The 19,882-nt window shown below is 48.3% G+C and overlaps 1 protein-coding gene across 1 annotated transcript in view; it reads left to right on the top strand.

Moving 5' to 3' along the window:
- The window catches only part of LRP4 (low density lipoprotein receptor-related protein 4), a 45,512-nt gene that overhangs the window by 17,711 nt on the left and 7,919 nt on the right, over positions 1-19,882 (top strand). Inside the window, 25 exon segments of the mRNA XM_012645101.1 lie at positions 283-408; positions 993-1,118; positions 1,310-1,444; positions 1,846-1,971; positions 2,303-2,533; positions 3,358-3,514; positions 4,456-4,673; positions 4,834-5,010; positions 5,414-5,536; positions 7,184-7,392; positions 7,568-7,649; positions 8,436-8,541; positions 9,729-9,930; positions 11,398-11,587; positions 11,671-11,802; positions 13,041-13,181; positions 13,539-13,625; positions 13,736-13,907; positions 14,428-14,590; positions 14,712-14,937; positions 15,300-15,603; positions 16,621-16,839; positions 17,005-17,139; positions 17,951-18,059; positions 19,537-19,681. Of these exon segments, the coding sequence (XP_012500555.1) occupies positions 283-408; positions 993-1,118; positions 1,310-1,444; positions 1,846-1,971; positions 2,303-2,533; positions 3,358-3,514; positions 4,456-4,673; positions 4,834-5,010; positions 5,414-5,536; positions 7,184-7,392; positions 7,568-7,649; positions 8,436-8,541; positions 9,729-9,930; positions 11,398-11,587; positions 11,671-11,802; positions 13,041-13,181; positions 13,539-13,625; positions 13,736-13,907; positions 14,428-14,590; positions 14,712-14,937; positions 15,300-15,603; positions 16,621-16,839; positions 17,005-17,139; positions 17,951-18,059; positions 19,537-19,681 (4,041 nt within the window).

Genomic DNA, 19,882 nt, shown 5'->3' with positions numbered 1-19,882 from the left:
GTAGGTTGTGCACTGTACAGAGGCAGTGTGTCTAAAGGGATGCCAGTCACGATAGGCATCACATTTACATATTCATCATAGCAGTTTTTCAGCAGGTGGCAGTAAAACGTATAGAGGAAAGGGCACCTTTTTCTGATTCACACAAAGTTGCTGTAGAGAGCAGGCTTGACTCTGGTGTCAAGAAGAGTGTCATGGGCGCTGACACAAAGTGCAGCTTTGGGTGGCAGAGTAGTTTCAGGCTGAAATGGGGCCAGCCTTTCATCAGGCCTTTGCTTTGCCCAGCCACCTCAATGTGTACGGCGGAACAGTTCCGCTGTCGGTCAGGCCGCTGCGTCCGCCTGTCTTGGCGCTGTGATGGGGAGGACGACTGTGCAGACAACAGCGATGAAGAAAACTGTGAGAACACAGGTGGAGTCTCCCGGGGGTACCCCAGGCCTCTCTGCCTATAGCTGGGGTAGGGGACAAGGGTGGAAAGAGAGTATTACCACTGCCTTTCCATCTGGGTCAAGGTGATGCTTTATTTGGATCTTTCCCACGGCCTGGATTTTTCCTGCCCTTCCCAGTTACCAGTGTTAAATCCAGGTGCATGTTGACCTACAGCCTTACGGCCTTAAATGCGATATCAGGGCTGTGAGTTTCGATCGCCGCTCATGCCCTATCACACAGCCAGTGCCCTTCTCTAGCTGGCAGCCCCCATGCCCACTCCCCTGGCCGCACCCGGTACTGGGCGTCTGGATACACTTTCGTATCCTGCCCCATGGCCCTTACCATCCCACTGTGGTGTCCTGGGGGGAAAACGAATGCAGACATCCAGCCAGCTCTGTCTGAGCTGTTTCCTGCCTTGGACCCCAACCCTCCCACCTTGAGTCTCATCTGTCTCCAGCTTGTCTTAGAAAATGACAGGCTCCCATCTTTTTGTAGCTTTTTGTTGACCCAAGCCCTTCCCCACTATCAGCTGACTCTCCTCTCTCTCTCCTGCCGTCTCTCTCTAGGAAGCCCCCAGTGTGCCTCCGACCAGTTCCTGTGTTGGAACGGGCGCTGCATTGGGCAGAGAAAGCTGTGCAATGGGGTCAATGACTGTGGTGACAACAGCGACGAAAGCCCACAGCAGAACTGCCGTGAGTGTCCCCAGTGGGCGGACCTGGCCCATGGTTTGTGGCCAGACCCCACCCATAGGGTTCAAAGGGAATCCTCCCTTGGGACTCTTGCAGCTTTGGGAGCTGTTCTTCGTGGTCCAGGTGGAATGCCAAGTTGGCTGTCTGGGGGAGGATTCTGGGCTCAACTCCCAACTCTGGCTTGGCTGGCACAGGGCCCCGGACGGGTGAGGAGAACTGCAATGTTAACAACGGTGGCTGTGCCCAGAAGTGCCAGATGGTGCGGGGGGCAGTACAGTGTACCTGCCACACAGGCTACCGGCTCACAGAGGATGGGCGCACATGCCAGGGTGAGCTGCGGCCTGCTTTGCGGCAGAGTCAGGGCACTGGGGAGGGGCAGCAGACAGGCAGCTGTATTTCCTGTGGGTCAGGCACTTGAAGGACATGACTTCATTTTGTCATCACAATAATCCTAGGAATAGGAATCATCCCTTCCATTTCATAGATGGGAAAACTGAAGCTCAGAGAGGTTAAGTAACTTACCGATGACCACATAGCTGGTGAATAGCAGAGTTGGGATCCCAGGCCAGGTCTGCATGACCTCAAAGCCCTTAACTACTTGTTACACAGCCTGCCCCACTAGGTCTGGAGAGTAGATGAGAATGTGGGCAGAAAAGCAGCTAGTCAGCCTGCGAGTTGGGGGTGGGAGGATGGCAGAAGGGAGATCTCCTGACTTGCCCGGTGTTCACAGATGTGAATGAATGTGCCGAGGAGGGGTATTGCAGCCAGGGCTGCACCAACAGCGAAGGGGCTTTCCAATGCTGGTGTGAGACAGGCTATGAGCTACGGCCCGACCGGCGCAGCTGCAAGGCTCTGGGTAAGGGATGTTGGGATTTGGCTGGGTGAGCAGAGGGCTGAGCGTGGAGAAAGGCCAGGTGCTCTGGTGCCCAGGAACTTCCTGAGAGGTAGAGAGATTTTCATCACAGTAAAATGCTAGTTGCATTCTGGGCCCTCCCAAAAAAACCCAGATGGGGTGGGGAGTATAGTTTGGAGGTCGCCCTCTTCTAATACTGATGCCAACAGCTTGGGGCATGCCCTAGTGGACAAAGGGCTCTGTCTGTCAGCTGAGGACCTGGGGGTGCATGGTAATGGATACCAGGGGCAGCTCTGAAGCCCAGTTGCGGCCCCATTTCTATGCCATGTCCCAGGGCCAGAGCCTGTGCTACTGTTCGCCAATCGCATCGACATCCGGCAGGTGCTGCCGCACCGCTCTGAGTACACGCTGCTGCTCAACAACCTGGAGAACGCCATCGCCCTCGATTTCCATCACCGGCGCGAGCTTGTCTTCTGGTCAGATGTCACCCTGGACCGGATCCTCCGTGCCAACCTCAATGGCAGCAACGTGGAGGAGGTCGTGTCTACTGGGCTAGAGAGCCCAGGTAGGGAACCAGGCCCCGTGGGTAAGGGCAGGGCCACACTGTGTGCAAAGCAACAGTGGAAAGAACAGCCTAGTGGTTTGCAAACCTTGGGCAGCAGGACATCTTCTTCCAGTGGAATCTTACATGGATATTAGTATATATTAACTTTATAAGTTTAAATATAACATTTGCTCATGATTAAACTCAGTGAGAATAATGAGGCCATTCTGATGAATGTTATAATTGGAGTCAGATTTATGGATGACAGAGTTCTCTATCAGCTTTAGCGTCCAGTGTATTTCTGAGTTTTGTTTGCTCACTATTAAGAATGTTCTGATTGATTCAGATAAAGGATATCCAAATGTTTTATAGATTTAAAAAACAGCAGCGCCTCACTTGGTGATATCAGGCTATTCTACAGGCTGGCGAAGTGGGTCAGAATATGATATCAAGTACATTTGACTCAGATGCTTATGGAACTTCTGAAATGCCTCTGCAAAACCCTACGGGACAATTTACAAACCCCTGAGTCAGTGCACTGGAGGACCCTGGGTGTGGGTCAGGGAGCCAGAATTCAGGCAGCGGGGGTATGGTTGGCTGTGAGGAGGAAATGCAGGTCCGTGGACAGTTACTTGACTTTTCTGTGCCTCAATTTCCTCATCTTCATGGGGATTATAGAAGCTAGCTCACAGAGTTGTGATGATTAAATGAGTTAGTGTATGTAGAACGGTTACAACAGTGCCTGCCCCAAGACACCGCGTCAGGCAAGAGTTTGCTCTTGTGACCATGGTGCAGAGGAGCCTGGCCTGAATCCCTGACACTTTTCCATTGTCTCTTCTCGCCAGGGGGCCTGGCTGTGGATTGGGTCCATGACAAACTCTACTGGACCGACTCAGGGACATCAAGGATTGAAGTGGCCAATCTGGATGGGGCCCACCGGAAGGTGCTGTTGTGGCAGAACCTCGAGAAGCCCCGGGCCATTGCCTTGCACCCCATGGAAGGGTAAGTTGTGTCTCAAGCTCCCGAATCCCTCTAGGGACAGTTCCCAGGCCATCTGGGCCAGACTTTATGGAGGGCCATCCTCAGAGTGTGGTGTTAACAACATGGGCTGTGTACCCAGACACACCTGGGTCTAAGTCCTGTCTCTGCAGTAACTGCCTGTGTGGCCTTGGGCTGGTTGGTTAATCTCTCTCTGCCTCATTTACTCACTTCTAAATCGGTGATTTAAAAAAACATAGCCTACCTCATAGTTGTATGAAGAGTAAATGAGACGATGCATTTTAAGTGGCATATAATACACATTAGATAAGTTGTAGATGTGTAGTATTTTTATTAGCTCATGGGGTTGAGCTAATTAATAATAATTATTAGTTAATTGTTAATAATTATAATGGTTAATAATAATTTTGTTGACTTTTTATTGAAATTAATAGAGAAGTCTCGTGAACTCAAGAAAAACTCTCCTGAAATTGGAGTTCTTAGCCTCTGGCTTTTAAAAATTTAATGCAGTCAATTGAGAGGGTGTCTCTTAAGACCCTGCAGTTGTGTCAGCTGTTTTAGAAACACTGTGTGTGCATGTGTGTGTATAAAATACAAAAGGCAGCGGAAGAGATTGTGAAAAAGAAGGAAGTACCTGTCCTAATTAGTATTACAATATATGGCCAATTCCACGGGGGTTGGGACCTTTGTCTGTTTTGTTCACTGCTGCATTTCCAATGCCTGAGATGGTGTGCCCTGCCCATAGCAGGTACTCAAAAAAAATAATTGTTAAATGAATTAATGCCCCATCTAAAGACATTTAAATTCAAACATTTAAAAACATTCTGAGGACCAAACAGTTGGAGTCCCCTGGGTTAAATGGATAAAAGCCCCCTACCTGATTATTATCCTGGTTACCAGCCTGTCCTCTGTTGTCCACCTCTCAATTTCCTTTTCTCTCCTAGGACCATTTACTGGACAGACTGGGGCAACACTCCCCGCATTGAGGCCTCCAGCATGGATGGCTCTGGCCGCCGCATCATTGCCGATACCCATCTCTTCTGGCCCAACGGCCTCACCATCGACTATGCTGGGCGCCGTATGTACTGGGTAGATGCTAAGCACCATGTCATCGAGAGGGCCAATCTGGATGGGAGTCACCGTAAGGCTGTCATTAGCCAAGGTGAGGCCCTTCCTTCACTCTCCTTCATCTCTCATCCTCCATCTCCCATCTCCATCCCCAGGAGCCTTGGCAGAGGGTGGGATTTGTGCAGTTGCCAGGCCTGGGCCCAGGGGCCATGGCAGACCATGTCTGGACTGAGGTTTTGCTGGACTTTCCCCAGGCCTCCCCCATCCCTTCGCCATCACAGTGTTTGAAGACAGCCTGTACTGGACAGACTGGCACACCAAGAGCATCAATAGTGCTAACAAATTTACTGGGAAGAACCAGGAAATTATTCGTAACAAACTCCACTTCCCCATGGACATCCACACCTTGCACCCCCAGCGCCAACCTGCAGGTAAAAAACTGCCTACTAGCTGAGCCCAGTAGCCTCAGGATTGAGGTACCCTCTGGTGCCTCTGAGAACCTTCCTTGCGCTTGTCATAGTTGCAGTTTCTTCTAGTGGGGAAAATCCAGGCTGGCACAGATGTGGGCTAATTCCTCCCTCTGCTGGACATTCAGGGTTGTACACCATCAAGACTCAAGAAAGACTCTGCTTCACTGTTCCCATCTAATTCATGAAAACATTTACTGGGCATCTCTTATGTGCCAGCAGCTTGGGCAGATGTAAAAAATAGTAAGACTTAGTTCCTCCCTTTAGGGAGCTCACACCCTAGTTGAACCCCTACTCCCTAGTCTTGGGGTCACCTGTACAAATCTTTGATCTTACCTGATCCCCCTGCTCTGGGCTCTTTGAGCAGGGAAGAACCGCTGTGGGGACAACAATGGAGGCTGCACCCACCTGTGTCTACCCAGTGGCCAGAACTACACCTGTGCCTGCCCCACTGGCTTCCGCAAGATCAACAGCCACGCCTGTGCCCAGAGTAAGTGGGTCTGGGACAGCAGCCTCGATGGCAGTGCCTTGAGAGGATGGGTGGGAGGAATAAGGGGTCGGAGTTGGAGAGATTGCCTGTCGTGGGGAAGAGCCAGACTCCTCAGGTAGCTCCTAGAGAGGAAAAACTTAAGATGCTTGAGGGATCCTATATCAAAGCTGATGACTGAAGACCTAGCCGTAATTGCTGTAGGTTCAGTGACACCACCTAGTTGAGTGTGAACACCTGCAACCAGGCTTGTGTATCATTTCACCAGGTAGGATGCTTCTCTATAGGCAGCAGGAGGGTTTCAGGCTCTTCTAGAAAGCAGGGGAGTGATCTCCTACCTCTTTACCTTTAGGCTTGCCCTGTTGAAGACTTTGTTTCAGCCCTTAAACCAGGGAACCAAAATTAGAATCTTGGATGATGCTCTGTGTATGTAGGTCCTGGCTAAATGTGTGTCAGGCAAGTAAAAGATAATAGAGTTACCTGGTCTCTCCCTGAACTACTGCTTTGGCTTCCTTTGAGCTCATGCAGGGTTATTGCCTTGAGAGGGTAGCTCTGGATAGCTCAGCGCCATGGGTGACTTTTTCTAAGAGTAGTCCAGAGAGGAGGGATCCAGGCATATGGCACGACCCGCAAGGGGCCTGGGATAATTCCTTGCACATCAGCAGCTGTTCTCAATTAGTGCTGTGTACTCCACTGACCCTCTGAAATCTGGTTAAAATAAAATTCTCTAGGGATCTAGGTCCTTTCTAGAGAGTGCGATGAAGGAAATCATTCAGAGGTTTTATTCATACACACATTGAGAACCTAATTTCAAGCTCTGGGTTTTTCCCTTGCATAACTTTTGTGTCCAGCCCTTCCCCTATTGTCTTTGTGAGATGCAAGAAGTTTCCCCATGAGCTTCCCCTTAAGGGTTTCCCAGAGTTTGGAAGAAGACAGTTGGTAACGTTAGGCAGGAAGTGCCTTTCTGGGTAGAAATGTATGCCGGGAAAGTATTCAGACAGACCCAAGGAGGGGCAGAGGATGGGGCAGAGCCGGCTGGGAAGAAGCTATGTAGAGGAATGGCCAATGCTCCATTCCTGGAGTCAGACCTGAGTCCCAGCTCTCATGATTGTAGCTGTGCCGTCCTGGGCAAGTTACTGGATCTCTGTTAGCCTCAGGACCGCTCATCTAGAAAATGGGAATAAGAATAACGTGTACTGCAAAGGGTTTGTGTGAGATGAGAAAAGCACCAAGCTCAGTGCCTGGCAAGGAAAGCACTCGGTGAATAGAGGAAGGGATCTAGGTGGCAGAGGGGAGCAGCAAGAGCCCTGACGCCGACTTGGACGTCAGAGAAATAGGGGTGGAGGGGCAGCAGTGGGCTAGCCAGGACACTGGGAGAGATCGGGAAAAGTTGAGATGAAGCTGACAGACAAACAGCGTGCACTTCTGGGCCCTGGGTAGAGTACATTTCCATTTGATTCTGAAACCTGATTCTGCTAGCACGGGCTGCCCAGTGTTCAAAGTGAGCCTACGGTATAAAGAGTAGGGGGCAAAGGGGACCAGATCCCAGGAAGTGTGATTGAACCAGATGTCACACAGGTGAGCGTCTGTGTCTGTCACTGTTCTTGGATTTAGAGCATTAAAAGAAGACCCCTTTCGGCCTTTGATCAGGTCTTGACAAGTTCCTGCTTTTTGCCCGAAGGATGGACATCCGTCGGATCAGCTTCGACACAGAGGACCTGTCCGACGATGTCATCCCACTAGCTGACGTGCGCAGTGCTGTGGCCCTTGACTGGGACTCCCGGGATGACCATGTGTATTGGACAGATGTCAGCACTGATACCATCAGCAGGGCCAAGTGGGATGGAACAGGACAGGAGGTAGGGCCCAGCATTGGGCCCATGCCCGCAGGGAGGGCAGAGATTGAGGGGTGGAATCTGCCCTCTCCAGGGTAAGGGTTTCCCATACGTTTGCCAACCTTGAGAATTGGTGGGGTTTGGGCTCCAGAGCTAGAGTGGAAGTACATTTGGTGAAACAGCTTTGTTTCTTGCTCAGGTGGTAGTGGATACCAGTTTGGAGAGTCCCGCAGGCCTGGCCATTGATTGGGTCACCAACAAGCTATACTGGACAGATGCAGGTATGTACCCATGTCCTGCCTGTCTAGCATTCCTCGTATTTAAAGCCCTGATCTCAGGTAGAAGGAGCCCAATGTCCCTCCTGGACTGCTTCTGTCTGACCCGAAGTCCTTGATAGGTCAGAAGTGGTGGGGCTGCTGTAGAGCTGAAATGAAAAGTTTATGTCTGCAGCTCACGTGTGAGAAGTTCCCATCATGGCAGCTACTTCTGTTTTGTAGCTGATGCTTGGGAATATTCTGAGGCATTTCAGTTAAGGAACCCATTCCCTGAGGTTTTCCATCCATCGCTGGGTACCACAGGCATTTTTATTAGCCAGGTGAATGTGGGAGGCAAGGGGAATGCCTGGAACCGGTGCTACTCAAAAGTGTGGTCCCTAGACCAGCAGCACCAGCGTCACCTGGGAAGTTGTTAGAAATACAAATTCCTGGGCCCCACCCTAGACTTACTATATCAGAATCTTTAGGAGTTAAGTTCAGGAATCTGTATTTTAACAAGCTCTCCTGATTTATGCACACTAAAGTTTGAGAATCATTGCTTTAACTATAGGATAGAGTTAGTTGCTTAGTTTTGGGAAGTCTCGCTCTTCCAAAAAATGGAACTGATGACTTCCTTGAATTTCTTCTCACAGTTCATCACTAAATATCCATTGTGTATCTATCACAAAATAGTTATTGAGCATCTACTTTGAGCTCTACCAGCATATAACCAAGCCCTGTGCTAACCATGAAAGGTAAGAGGGTGAATGAACAAGACTATAGTTAGTATCTTTGTCCCTTACTTCTTGGTAGGTACAGACCGGATCGAAGTGGCCAACACTGATGGGAGCATGAGGACAGTACTCATCTGGGAGAACCTTGATCGTCCTCGGGACATCGTGGTAGAACCCATGGGCGGGTAAGCACTGCCCCTTTTGAACAAGCTCTGCTTATCCACCCCTAGACCTGAGTCCCACAGGGGAGTCTGGAGATGAGGGAGAGTGGCCAGATCTTATGGACACACCAGAGAAGCAAGAGCAGCTGTAGAAACCACAGAGGGTAGTGACAACCTTGTCTCCTCTGTGGATGAGGAAACTTTTTAAACTTTTTCTTTTTTTGTCTTTTTTTCTTTTTGGTTTGCTTACAAAAGTAACTCATTGTTAAAAAAAAATTACTGGCCAGGTGCAGTGGCTCATGCCTGTAATCCCAGCACTCTGGGAGGCCGAGGTGAGAGGATCGTTTGAGCTCAGGAGTTCGGGACCAGCTTGAGCAAGAGCGAGACCCCATCTCTACTAAAAATAGAAAGAAATTAGCTGGACAACTAAAAATATACATAGAAAATAGCTGGGCATGGTGGCGCATGCCTGTAGTCCCAGCTACGCGGGAGGCTGAGGCAGTAGGATTGCTTGAGCCCAGGCGTTTGAGGTTGCTGTGAGCTAGGCTGACGCCACGGCACTCTAGCCCGGGCAACAGAGTAAGACTCTGTCTCAAAAAAAAAAAAAATTACTTCTATAGAAAGCAAAAATTCTCTGTAATCTCATTCTCCAGAAATTATTATTGTTAACAGTTTAGGGTATTTTTTTTCCAGACTTTCTTCTAAGTGCATATAATATAAACATTTTTTGTTTTTGGTAGTGGTAGTTTTGGTTTTCAAAAATGGTATGCTGTTTTGTGATTTATTTTATTTTTTGCTCGACTATGTATCTTGTATATCTTTCCGTTTGAGTATATAGATCTACCTTGTTCTTCTTAGTGGTTCCATAGAGTTTTGTTAAACTTATATACCATAACTATTTAACCCATCCAGTCAAGGAAACATTTCTCATTCCTTATCCTCATCTCCCCTCTTTCTTTATTCTCATGTAAGCCTTATTTGCTGCATACTCTTTGAGACATGGGCTCTGCCTTTATTAAGACCCTGGGGTACCTTACGGTAGTGATAAAAAACACAATGCCTCAGACAGCTCTGAGCCCAGGGCTGGGCCAGGCACTGAGGCAGGAGGCTGGGGCAGCTAATGCAGGCAGAAACCCTGAAACCCTCAGTACCCTGAGTTCCCACTGGATATTAACTGGAAGGCTTGTAAGACCTCCCTTGCCTTTGCCCAGGTACATGTATTGGACTGACTGGGGTGCAAGCCCCAAGATTGAACGAGCTGGCATGGATGCCTCGGAACGCCGGGTCATCATCTCTTCTAATCTGACCTGGCCTAATGGCTTAGCCATTGACTATGGGTCCCAGCGGCTGTACTGGGCTGATGCTGGCATGAAGACGATTGAATTTGCTGGACTGGATGGGAGCAAGAGGAAGGTAAGGTGGCACCAAGGCATCTTCCCACAGCCTCCAGGACAGAACTCCCTGGCTGGCAGCTGACAGGAGCTGGGGGTACCCAGAGGTGTGGGACTAGCTGGGGCACGTACTGTTTCTCTGAGGCTATGGCTGCCCTCCAGAGCTTGAGGACAGGGGTGGGAAGGGGCTGCTGATTGATGATGAAGCTAGGGACTTGTGTGGATTGTGGGCTGGCGGTATAAATACACAGACTTTCCTAACAACCAGCACAAGTAACGCTAATTAATCACCAGTTACACACTGGGCCCACGATCAATCTCACTCGCTCTCTCTTTCTTTTTGTTTTTGTTATTGTTTATTTTGGTATAATTTCAAACTTACACAAAAGTTTCAAGAATAGTAAAAAGAATAACACATTTTGCCACATTTGCTTACCATTCTCATTTTCTCTATATATCTACAAATGCACACACACACAAGTATTTTTCTGAACCATCTGAGATTAAATTGGAGACATCCCGCCCTTCACTTCAAAATACGCCAATGCATATTTCCTAAGAACAAGGACATTGTCTTTACCACAGTACAATTATCAAAATCAGGAAATTTAACATTAATACAATATTACTGTCAAATCCACAGCTCATGTTCAATTTCTCTACTAATTGCCTCAATAATGTCCTTTATAGCTTTTTTTCTTCTTCTTCTTCTTTCTCTTTTGGTCTGGGATCACCCACTGTGTTTAGTAATCATGTCTCTCTCTCTTCTTTTTTTTTTTTTGAGAGGGTGTCTCATTATGTTGTCTAGGCTGGTCTCAAACTCCTGGGCCTAAGTGATCCTCCCACCTCAGCCTCCCAAGTAGCTGGGACTATAGGCACACGCCACTGCGCCCAGCTAATCATGTCTCTTTAATCTATAATCTGGAACACTTTCTTAGCCTTCCTATGTCTGTCTTGACCTTTGCATTTTTAAAAAGTAAAGGCTGGTTATTTTGTAGAATGTCTCTGTTTGGGTTTGTCTGATGTTTCGTTGTGATCGGATTCAGATTATGCATTTGCAGCAGGAATACTACGTTAAGTGAAGTGTCCTGAGTTCTCAATGTGTCTCATCAGTGGGCATAGTTGTTGGTTTGTCCCATTATTGTGATATTTACTATGATTTCATGGTTAAGGTGGTATCCACTGTAAAGTTGCTATTCTTTCTTTTGTAATTAATAAGTAATTTTTGCAGAGATACTTCAAGATTGTGTAAGTGATATGACTTCCAGCATCTTCCAGTACAACTATCACACAACCCTTGGAGCCAGGCATGATCATATCATAGATTGATAGACCAAGGCTCAGAGAGATTTTATAACTAGCTCTTACTTGAGGTCACACAGTAGATGGTGGCAGCAGAGCTGCATTCTGACTCCATGCTGACCTCTTGACCACTGCCCTGTACCGTCAGACCTTGCTGGGGATAACACAAGTGCTGGGGCCCTGGCAGGTGCTGATCGGAAGCCAGCTCCCCCACCCTTTTGGGCTGACCCTTTATGGAGAACGCATCTATTGGACTGACTGGCAGACCAAGAGTATACAGAGTGCCGACCGGCTGACGGGCCTGGACCGGGAGACCCTGCAGGAGAACCTGGAGAACCTCATGGACATCCACGTCTTCCACCGCCGGCGGCCCCCAGGTGAGCAGTCCTTGGCCTGCATTGGCTTATCCTTGGCCTTCCTATGCCTTAGCTTTCCCCACTGACCACGCCCCTCTACCCAGTGTCCACACCATGTGCTATGGAGAATGGCGGCTGCAGCCACCTATGTCTTCGGTCCCCAAATCCAAACGGCTTCAGCTGTACCTGCCCTACAGGCATCAACCTGCTGCCTGATGGCAAGACCTGTTCACCAGGTGAGTTAAAGCATCATGGATCTGGATAGAGCCTCTGGTGGGAATAGCTCTCTTCCTTCCCTGCCGATGATCCAATGAGGTCTGAGAAACTGAGTCTTGGTGCTTCTAGAGGCTTAGGGGAGAGACTAAGAGCTTCCAGAAAAGAGGATAGGTAGACAGGATTGGAGGTAGGATCCAATTAGTTCTTATGGTGTCTTCATGCATGTTAGAAAAAGATATTCCTTTCTCAAGACACTTGGAAAATTGCCATAATATACTGATTTGGTTAGAACAAGACACTTTACTTCCATCTGCCCAAAGTTGATATAATAAATATGAAAATGTATGATATCTACAATGTAATGGTACCCTTCCCTTAGATGTGCCACTTTTGTGAGTACACAATCTATGTGACGACCTCATTGGAGGGTCTTAGAAGCAGGATCTGGCTACCCAGATGTTGGAAGTCAAGGTTTCTCCCTAGGGGGTGCTGCATGGTAGGCTGCGTTTGCACTCTAACCTCCCAGGGAATTTGAGTGAGAAAGGAGCAATGAACTATGCCTCCCAGGTTGTGGGGAAAGCCCTCTGGGGTCCCTCTACTCTTTCTTTTTTATTCTCTCTTTCTTAATCTTCATGGTAAAGGGTCCTGCAAAGAGAGCAACTTCCATGATATTAATAAAGAGGTATCATTTATGAATGTGTGTGAGACCTAATATGTACATGATCTCTTTTTTTTTTTTTTTTTTTTTTTGACAGGGTTTCACTGTGTTGCCCGGGCTAGAGTGCCTTGGCAACTCTAGTGCCTCATCCTAGCTCACAGCAACCTCAAACTCCTGGGCTCAAGCAATCCTACTGCCTCAGCCTCCCGAGTAGCTGGGACTACAGGATGCACCACCATGCCTGGCTAATTTTTTCTATATATTTTTAGCTGTCCGATTAATTTCTTTCTATTTTTAGTAGAGACGGGGTCTTGCTCTTGCTCAGGCTGGTCTCGAACTCCTGAGCTCAGACAATCCGCCCGCCTCGGCCTCCCAAAGTGCTAGGATTACAGGCATGATCTCTTTTAATCCTTACAGCCAGCCTGTTATTGTTCTCATTTTATAGATGAGGAAACTGAATAAATTTAAATAACTTGCCTATGATCACACACAGCTAGAAACTATCAGGGCCACAACATGAGCTTCCATTTGCCTGACATCCAGATCCTCTTAATGGCTGTGCTGGAGTCATCGTCCTCCTTCCTCTCTCCACCTGGGCAGGCATGAACAGTTTCCTCATCTTCGCCAGGAGGATAGATGTACGCATGGTCTCCCTGGACATCCCTTATTTTGCTGATGTGGTGGTACCAATCAACGTTACCATGAAGAACACCATTGCCATTGGAGTGGACCCCCAGGAAGGTCTGTGTGGCCCTCCCTCTCCATCTGGCCTTCTGTCCCTGCCCTACACCTACTACTGTTCTTCCTTTCCTACCACCTTTGTCTCCTGCTAAGAACCTGGGGGCTCCCCATTCCCTCTGGCATAGCCCCTGTCTACAGTACTTTCTGTTTGGTTGTGAGGGCATGGTTTAGGGCCCTCTTCCCTCCATCTCTGCCAAGAGCTGTCCTGCTATGATATTTCTACACTTTTTCTTGATTTCCTCTGCTAGGGGCTCCAGGCCTCTCTCACATGCTCTGGTGTCTCAGGACATGAGTCAGCTATATGTGTCCCATTGTTGGGGGTGAGGGCCTAGGTTGAGCCAAGCCTTCCCTCTCCAGGAAAAGTGTACTGGTCTGACAGCACGCTGCACAGGATCAGCCGTGCCAATCTGGATGGCTCACAGCATGAGGACATCATCACCACAGGTGAGTGTGCCTTCCTCCCAGCCCAGGGACTACCTTTCTGGCTACAGAGCTGGGGAAATATCCCATCTGTTTTAAAGCAGGAGCCAGCATGTTCTTTTGACTTCTTGCAGGGCTGCAGACTACAGATGGGCTTGCGGTAGATGCCATTGGCCGGAAAGTGTACTGGACAGACACAGGAACAAACCGAATTGAAGTGGGCAACCTGGATGGATCCATGCGGAAAGTGTTGGTGTGGCAGAACCTTGACAGTCCCCGGGCCATTGTACTGTACCACGAGATGGGGTGAGAGCTGGCTCTATTGCTCTGGGTAGCAGAGTGGGCTGGCTCAGCTGTGGCCATGGACAGGGTGAAGGTGGGCAGTGGAGAACAGATGTGCATCACAGGAACACTGAATTGTGGAGGTCACTGTAGGTTGACCTCCCTGGGGATGTTCTGCTCCCTTCTCACTTCTTTGGCAGGCTGCTGTCTTTCTGCTGTGGGCGGCAGTATAATATAGAGGTTAAAAGCATGAGCCATGGAGTCAGAAAACCAGGATTCAAATCTTTTCATCATGTATTAGCTGCATCACTTTGGGTTCAGTATTTAACGTCTCTGGTCGTCAGCTTCCTTGCCTAAGAAATGCAGGTGACAGTAAAAATGCATACCTTGTGGCCCTTATGAGGATTAAGTGAGAGAATGCATGTGAAGTATTTTGCAAAGTGTTTGGCATTCTATAAGTACTCACAGTATATCTCACATACTGTAAGTACTCATGGTATATGGTAGGTGCTAGAATAATCAGCTAATAATCTTCCTCACTCAGGTTCATGTACTGGACAGACTGGGGGGAGAATGCCAAGTTAGAACGGTCTGGAATGGATGGCTCAGAGCGTACTGTGCTCATCAACAACAACCTAGGGTGGCCCAATGGACTGACTGTGGACAAGGCCAGCTCCCAGCTGCTATGGGCCGACGCCCACACTGAGGTGAGAGCCCTGCCCCTGTTGCTTCCCCAAAGCCTGGGAAGGTAGGAGAGGTCTGTCCAGGATCTCCATCGAGGGCTCCCAGTCTGCTGATAGCCACCCCTACCCTCTCCCTTCTCTGCAGCGCATTGAGGCTGCTGACCTGAATGGTGCCAATCGGCACACATTGGTGTCACCAGTGCAGCACCCATATGGCCTCACTCTGCTTGACTCCTATATCTACTGGACTGACTGGCAGACCCGTAGTATCCACCGTGCTGACAAGAGTACTGGCAGCAATGTCATCCTGGTGAGGTCCAACCTGCCAGGCCTCATGGACATCCAGGCTGTGGACCGGGCGCAGCCACTGGGTAAGAAAACCCCTGGGGCTCTGAGTCAGAGCCTCTGGCTTTCTGAGCCTCAACATCAGAGATATATCCAGAGCTCAGAACTCCTTTACAATAAAAAAAAACAGCAACCTGCCTAAGTCCCCTTCCTGTATCAGGCTGTGTTCCCTCTGGATGTGGCTGGCACCACAACTGTGTGATGCTGTCACCTTCAGAGGGCTCCTGGAGGCATCCTGTGGACACTCCTCCTACCTCACCCCTGACAGGCACTGAATCCTGTCACTTAGAACAACAAGGAGTCAGCCACAACCAACTAGGACCTTTGTAAGATTCAGACAGTATTCCAGGCTGAGTGTAAACGCTTGTGCTTCTCTCTCTCATCACAGGTTTTAACAAGTGTGGCTCAAGAAATGGCGGCTGCTCACACCTCTGCTTGCCTCGGCCTTCTGGCTTCTCCTGTGCCTGCCCCACTGGCATCCAGCTGAAGGGAGACGGGAAGACCTGTGATCCCTCTCCTGAGACCTACCTGCTCTTCTCCAGCCGTGGCTCCATCCGTCGTATCTCACTGGATACCAGCGACCACACAGATGTGCATGTCCCTGTTCCTGAGCTCAACAATGTCATCTCTCTGGACTATGACAGCGTAGATGGAAAGGTCTATTACACAGATGTGTTCCTGGATGTTATCAGGTATGAGGACACAGACTCTTTTCTGATCCCTCATGGATGAGGTTATTTTCTGTGTGGACCTCTAAATGGACTGAGTGATTGGGCAATTGGATAGTGAGTACTAATCTTGACTTATTCACTTTGTATTGTTATCACTTAGAGCAGAGTTTCAAACTTTTGTTTGCTTAAAGATTATATGGAAGCCTAGTATGTAACCCAAACAATAAAACAGATAGTCAGGCTGGGGACCTGGAGCCTCCACACCTACCACTGGATCTTGAGGGAGCTCCAAGAATCCCCTAGGACTCATTGATGAGTAGGCCACGTAACTAGCATCTGTATTGCAGTAAAGGAGCCCTGGCCAAATGCCAAAGCTTATGGTGGTTTACAAAGTTGTTGTTTCTAACGTTTTTTTTTTATTATTATTATTCTTTAAATTTTTGGCCCCAATCCAACTCAGGAATATTATGCCCTGCCCGATAGTAAGAATGGTTTCCCATGGCAGAGATTCTCACATGGAGGAACAGGGGGCATTCTCCTTTGCTCTCCCCTCAGGGGTATATTAGAATCTCATGCTGGGGACAGGCGGGCATATGCAGTTTAGAGAAGTTGCCCATTGATTGTGATGTGTTCCCTGTCCTGAGGTTGAATTCCCTGGTGTAGGGCCTCTGTAAAAATATACAGGTAGGTTTTGACAAATCTGTTTTTCTTATAATCACTCCCTAGCAATCCTTCTCTCTTCCTAAAGATATATGGGGAATGATTAACCTGTCTTCTGGCAAGATATGGGCCCACACCTCCTCCTGTTTCCAGTTAGCAGGAAACACTGTCTTCCTAAGAGAATTCATTCATTCATTCTGCAAATATTTTATTGAGCACTTATTATTCTGGGTGCTGAGGGATGTGCTAATAGATACTTGGTCTCTTCCCCTATGGAGCTTATAGTCTAGTGAGGGTCTAATTATGGAAACATGGATTAAAGGAGTTTGTCTAGTCTGAACAATCTGGTCACTCATCCAACCTTGGGCTCTCCCTAAGGCGAGCAGACCTGAATGGCAGCAACATGGAGACAGTGATCGGGCGTGGACTGAAGACCACTGATGGGCTGGCAGTGGACTGGGTGGCCAGGAACCTGTATTGGACAGATACAGGTCGAAATACTATTGAAGCATCGAGGCTGGATGGTTCCTGCCGCAAAGTGCTGATCAACAACAGCCTAGATGAGCCCCGGGCCATTGCCGTTTTCCCCAGGAAGGGGTAAGTTTATGGCCAGCAGAAAAGAGATCCAAGGGAGAAGAGATTGGTAGAAAAGAGGCCCTTGCAGGGCTCCTGTATATCACTGGTATTAATGTGTCCCTGTGTTCTCTCGACCTCTTGGGTGCCATCTTCCCATGGCTTGATGATGCCACTGTTGTGTGTCAGATACCTCTTCTGGACAGACTGGGGCCATATTGCCAAGATTGAACGGGCAAACCTGGATGGCTCTGAGCGGAAGGTCCTCATCAACACAGACTTGGGTTGGCCCAATGGCCTCACCCTGGACTATGATACCCGCAGGTAGGAATTCTGTCCCAAACAGCCTCTTGGAAATCGGGTGGGCAGAGGAAAGGATGGTTGATATTGAAGTAGGAAAAGTGAAAAGATAGGTGGAGAAGAGAAAGCATTGAGAAGGATGAGGGAACATAATCTTAGAGCAGGGGTTGCTAAATCCAGCCCTCAACCCTCAGGTGGGTTTTGTTTGGCTGTTTTACACGTTCTTCATTTGAGTGCCTTCAGCAGAGCACGTCCTGTAGCTGGACCACAGGTCCCACTCCCCCATCCATATAAGGGCTGATTCTATTTGTCACTCTCCTGATCCCTTCGGGCCCTAGAATTTGCAACTCCTGGTCTAGATAAAAAATGCTGGAGGGCAGAAGAAGAGGGTGAAAGGGGTTCTGAAGCAGTCTGTTCCCTTTTTTCCCCCCAGAGGAAGGGACAGGAATCAAAGTCATTTGGAGAATTGGCAGAATGACAGTTCTTTTAACCTTCATGAGGTCCACGTAGATTGAATTCTCTTGAAGACTATTTGTAAGAATTTGGGCTTAGATCTTGGGTAGGAGTCAAAGGGTGATCAAGTTCCTGGAGATGAGTCTGGGTGATGGCTCCTCTGAGGTTACTGGACTTTCTTTCCCTCCCCAGAACAGTCCTGGCCTCCCCCCATTTATGAATCACCAGCTTCGGGACTTACAATGACCTCTCATCAGGGGTGCTTCTTGACTGCTCACAGCATCTGCCAGTTCAGCTCAGGAGAAGACAGATAGCTCCTTAGGCAGAAGAGCTAGGTCCCTGGCAAGCATTTTGGGCAGCCCTTCTCTCCCTTTCTTGGCAGGATCTACTGGGTAGATGCACATCTGGACCGGATTGAGAGTGCTGACCTCAACGGGAAGCTGCGGCAGGTCTTGGTCAGCCATGTGTCCCACCCCTTTGCCCTCACACAGGTACTGGCTCAGGAGAGAGGTAACTAAACCTCCTTGACTGGGGTGTTTCCTCGGGGTTCTAAGTCAGCAGCGTCAGCTGTAGTTGCTACTGAACAGGTGTGCTGTGGAAGCTCATTTTAGGGCTTTTTCCGGTCCCCTGAAGCCATGCCACCAAGTGCCCCACTGCTCCTATACCACCACTCCCATGTTGTAGCATTCCAAGGAATGGTTCTCAAACACTAGTGTACAGAGTCAGTTGTGGGGCTTGTTAAAATGCAGGTTCCTGGGCCCTGGCTAGAGAGAATCTGCTTTATGAGAGTTGGGCCCAGGAATATGCATTTTGATAAGTTCCCCAGTTGATCCTAATGCTGTGGTCCCAGCATTTGAGCTCAGGCAGCTCACTTAGTGGCAGTAGGGTAGAGTGGCTGAAAGCTAGAGTTTTGAGGCATCTAGCCAGTTGGTGTTTATTGAGTATTACCAATGTGCTGGGTACCTGCATTCAAGTTCTATCTGTATTATTAAATAACTGTGTAACTTTGAACAAGAGACTTAACTTCTCTAAGATTTAGTTACCTGTAAAACAAATCAGCCTAATAATAGTATCCTCCTGAAATATACACAAAACATTAGCATAGTACCTGGCACATAATAGCACTAAAATGTATGTTATCTGTAACTATTTTAATTATTTTAGCTGTCATTTTTGACAGGTCTAACACTGTTAGATAATTTGGAGAAGGAAAAAGATCTACCAAGCCTGGGGCCAAAACAGGGATTCTCAATCACTTAAAAATCTTTGTCCCTTTTTGACAAACATCTTCCACTGTGTCTATATTCTATATTATATCCTACCAGCCAAAAAGATTTTGTCTGGCTTTACTTAATGATAAGCATTTCTTTTTCATACTCCAAAGGTAAAACTACAGGGTAATACTAAATATGGTTTTCCAATGTACAAGTTTCCTCCAGAGTTTCTGATCTATTCCCTGGGGTGGGAGGGAAAACACCTTCATTGCCCGCGCCCCCCCCCCCCGGCTGAGAATTTCAGGATCATTTCATTAGAAAGAAGCCGCCCACAGAAGCAAGCAGAGAATTTGAGCCAGTGCTCTGAGCTAAGGGCCCAGAACCTTTGAATTTACTCCTATTTGCTAGGTAGGGAGCCAGTCAGTCAACTGACTAAAGACTGAGTGTTAGGTGCTAGAAATTCAGAGATGAATAAGACACATTCTTGTTCTTGAAGAACTTAATCTGGTAGGACAGACAGACATGTAAACAGATTACCTTCTTCAAATATAAAACCTCACTTGTACAAGTGAATACAAGGTACCGAACATCATGGATGACAGAATGGTGAACTCTATATGGATTTGGGGATGCCCAGAAGTTGATCTGGTGAATAAGAGATGAAGAAGGCATTTCAGAGAGGGAGTAGCACATGCTGAGGCACAGAAGCTGTACTGAGTAATATTTCCTCTTTTTGGGTTTCCCTACTGAGTAGCAGGACAGGTGGATCTACTGGACAGACTGGCAGACCAAGTCAATCCAGCGTGTTGACAAGTACTCAGGCCGGAACAAAGAGACAGTGTTGGCCAATGTGGAAGGACTCATGGATATCATCGTGGTTTCCCCTCAGCGGCAGACAGGTGGGCTCCTGGATCCTGAGCCTGCTTCCTTACCATCAGTGGATTGGTTGGTCACCCCAAGGACCAAGATAGGGCCACAGGAAAGCCTTTTGGTTGACATCTTCAGCTCTTAGACCTTTTCAGCCCCTGTTGTTATACTCCTGCCTCCTGTCCCTGGGAGTAGGCTAGGTCTGGATTTCCTCCTTTTAGAGAAGTGTTAAA

The sequence above is a fragment of the Propithecus coquereli genome, unplaced genomic scaffold (genome assembly GCF_000956105.1).
Source record: "Propithecus coquereli isolate 6110/MARCELLA unplaced genomic scaffold, Pcoq_1.0 Scaffold227, whole genome shotgun sequence".
NCBI lineage: Eukaryota > Metazoa > Chordata > Mammalia > Primates > Indriidae > Propithecus > Propithecus coquereli.
The sequence above is the reverse complement of the archived record's forward strand: the minus strand, read 5'-3'. Positions and strand labels throughout refer to the sequence as shown.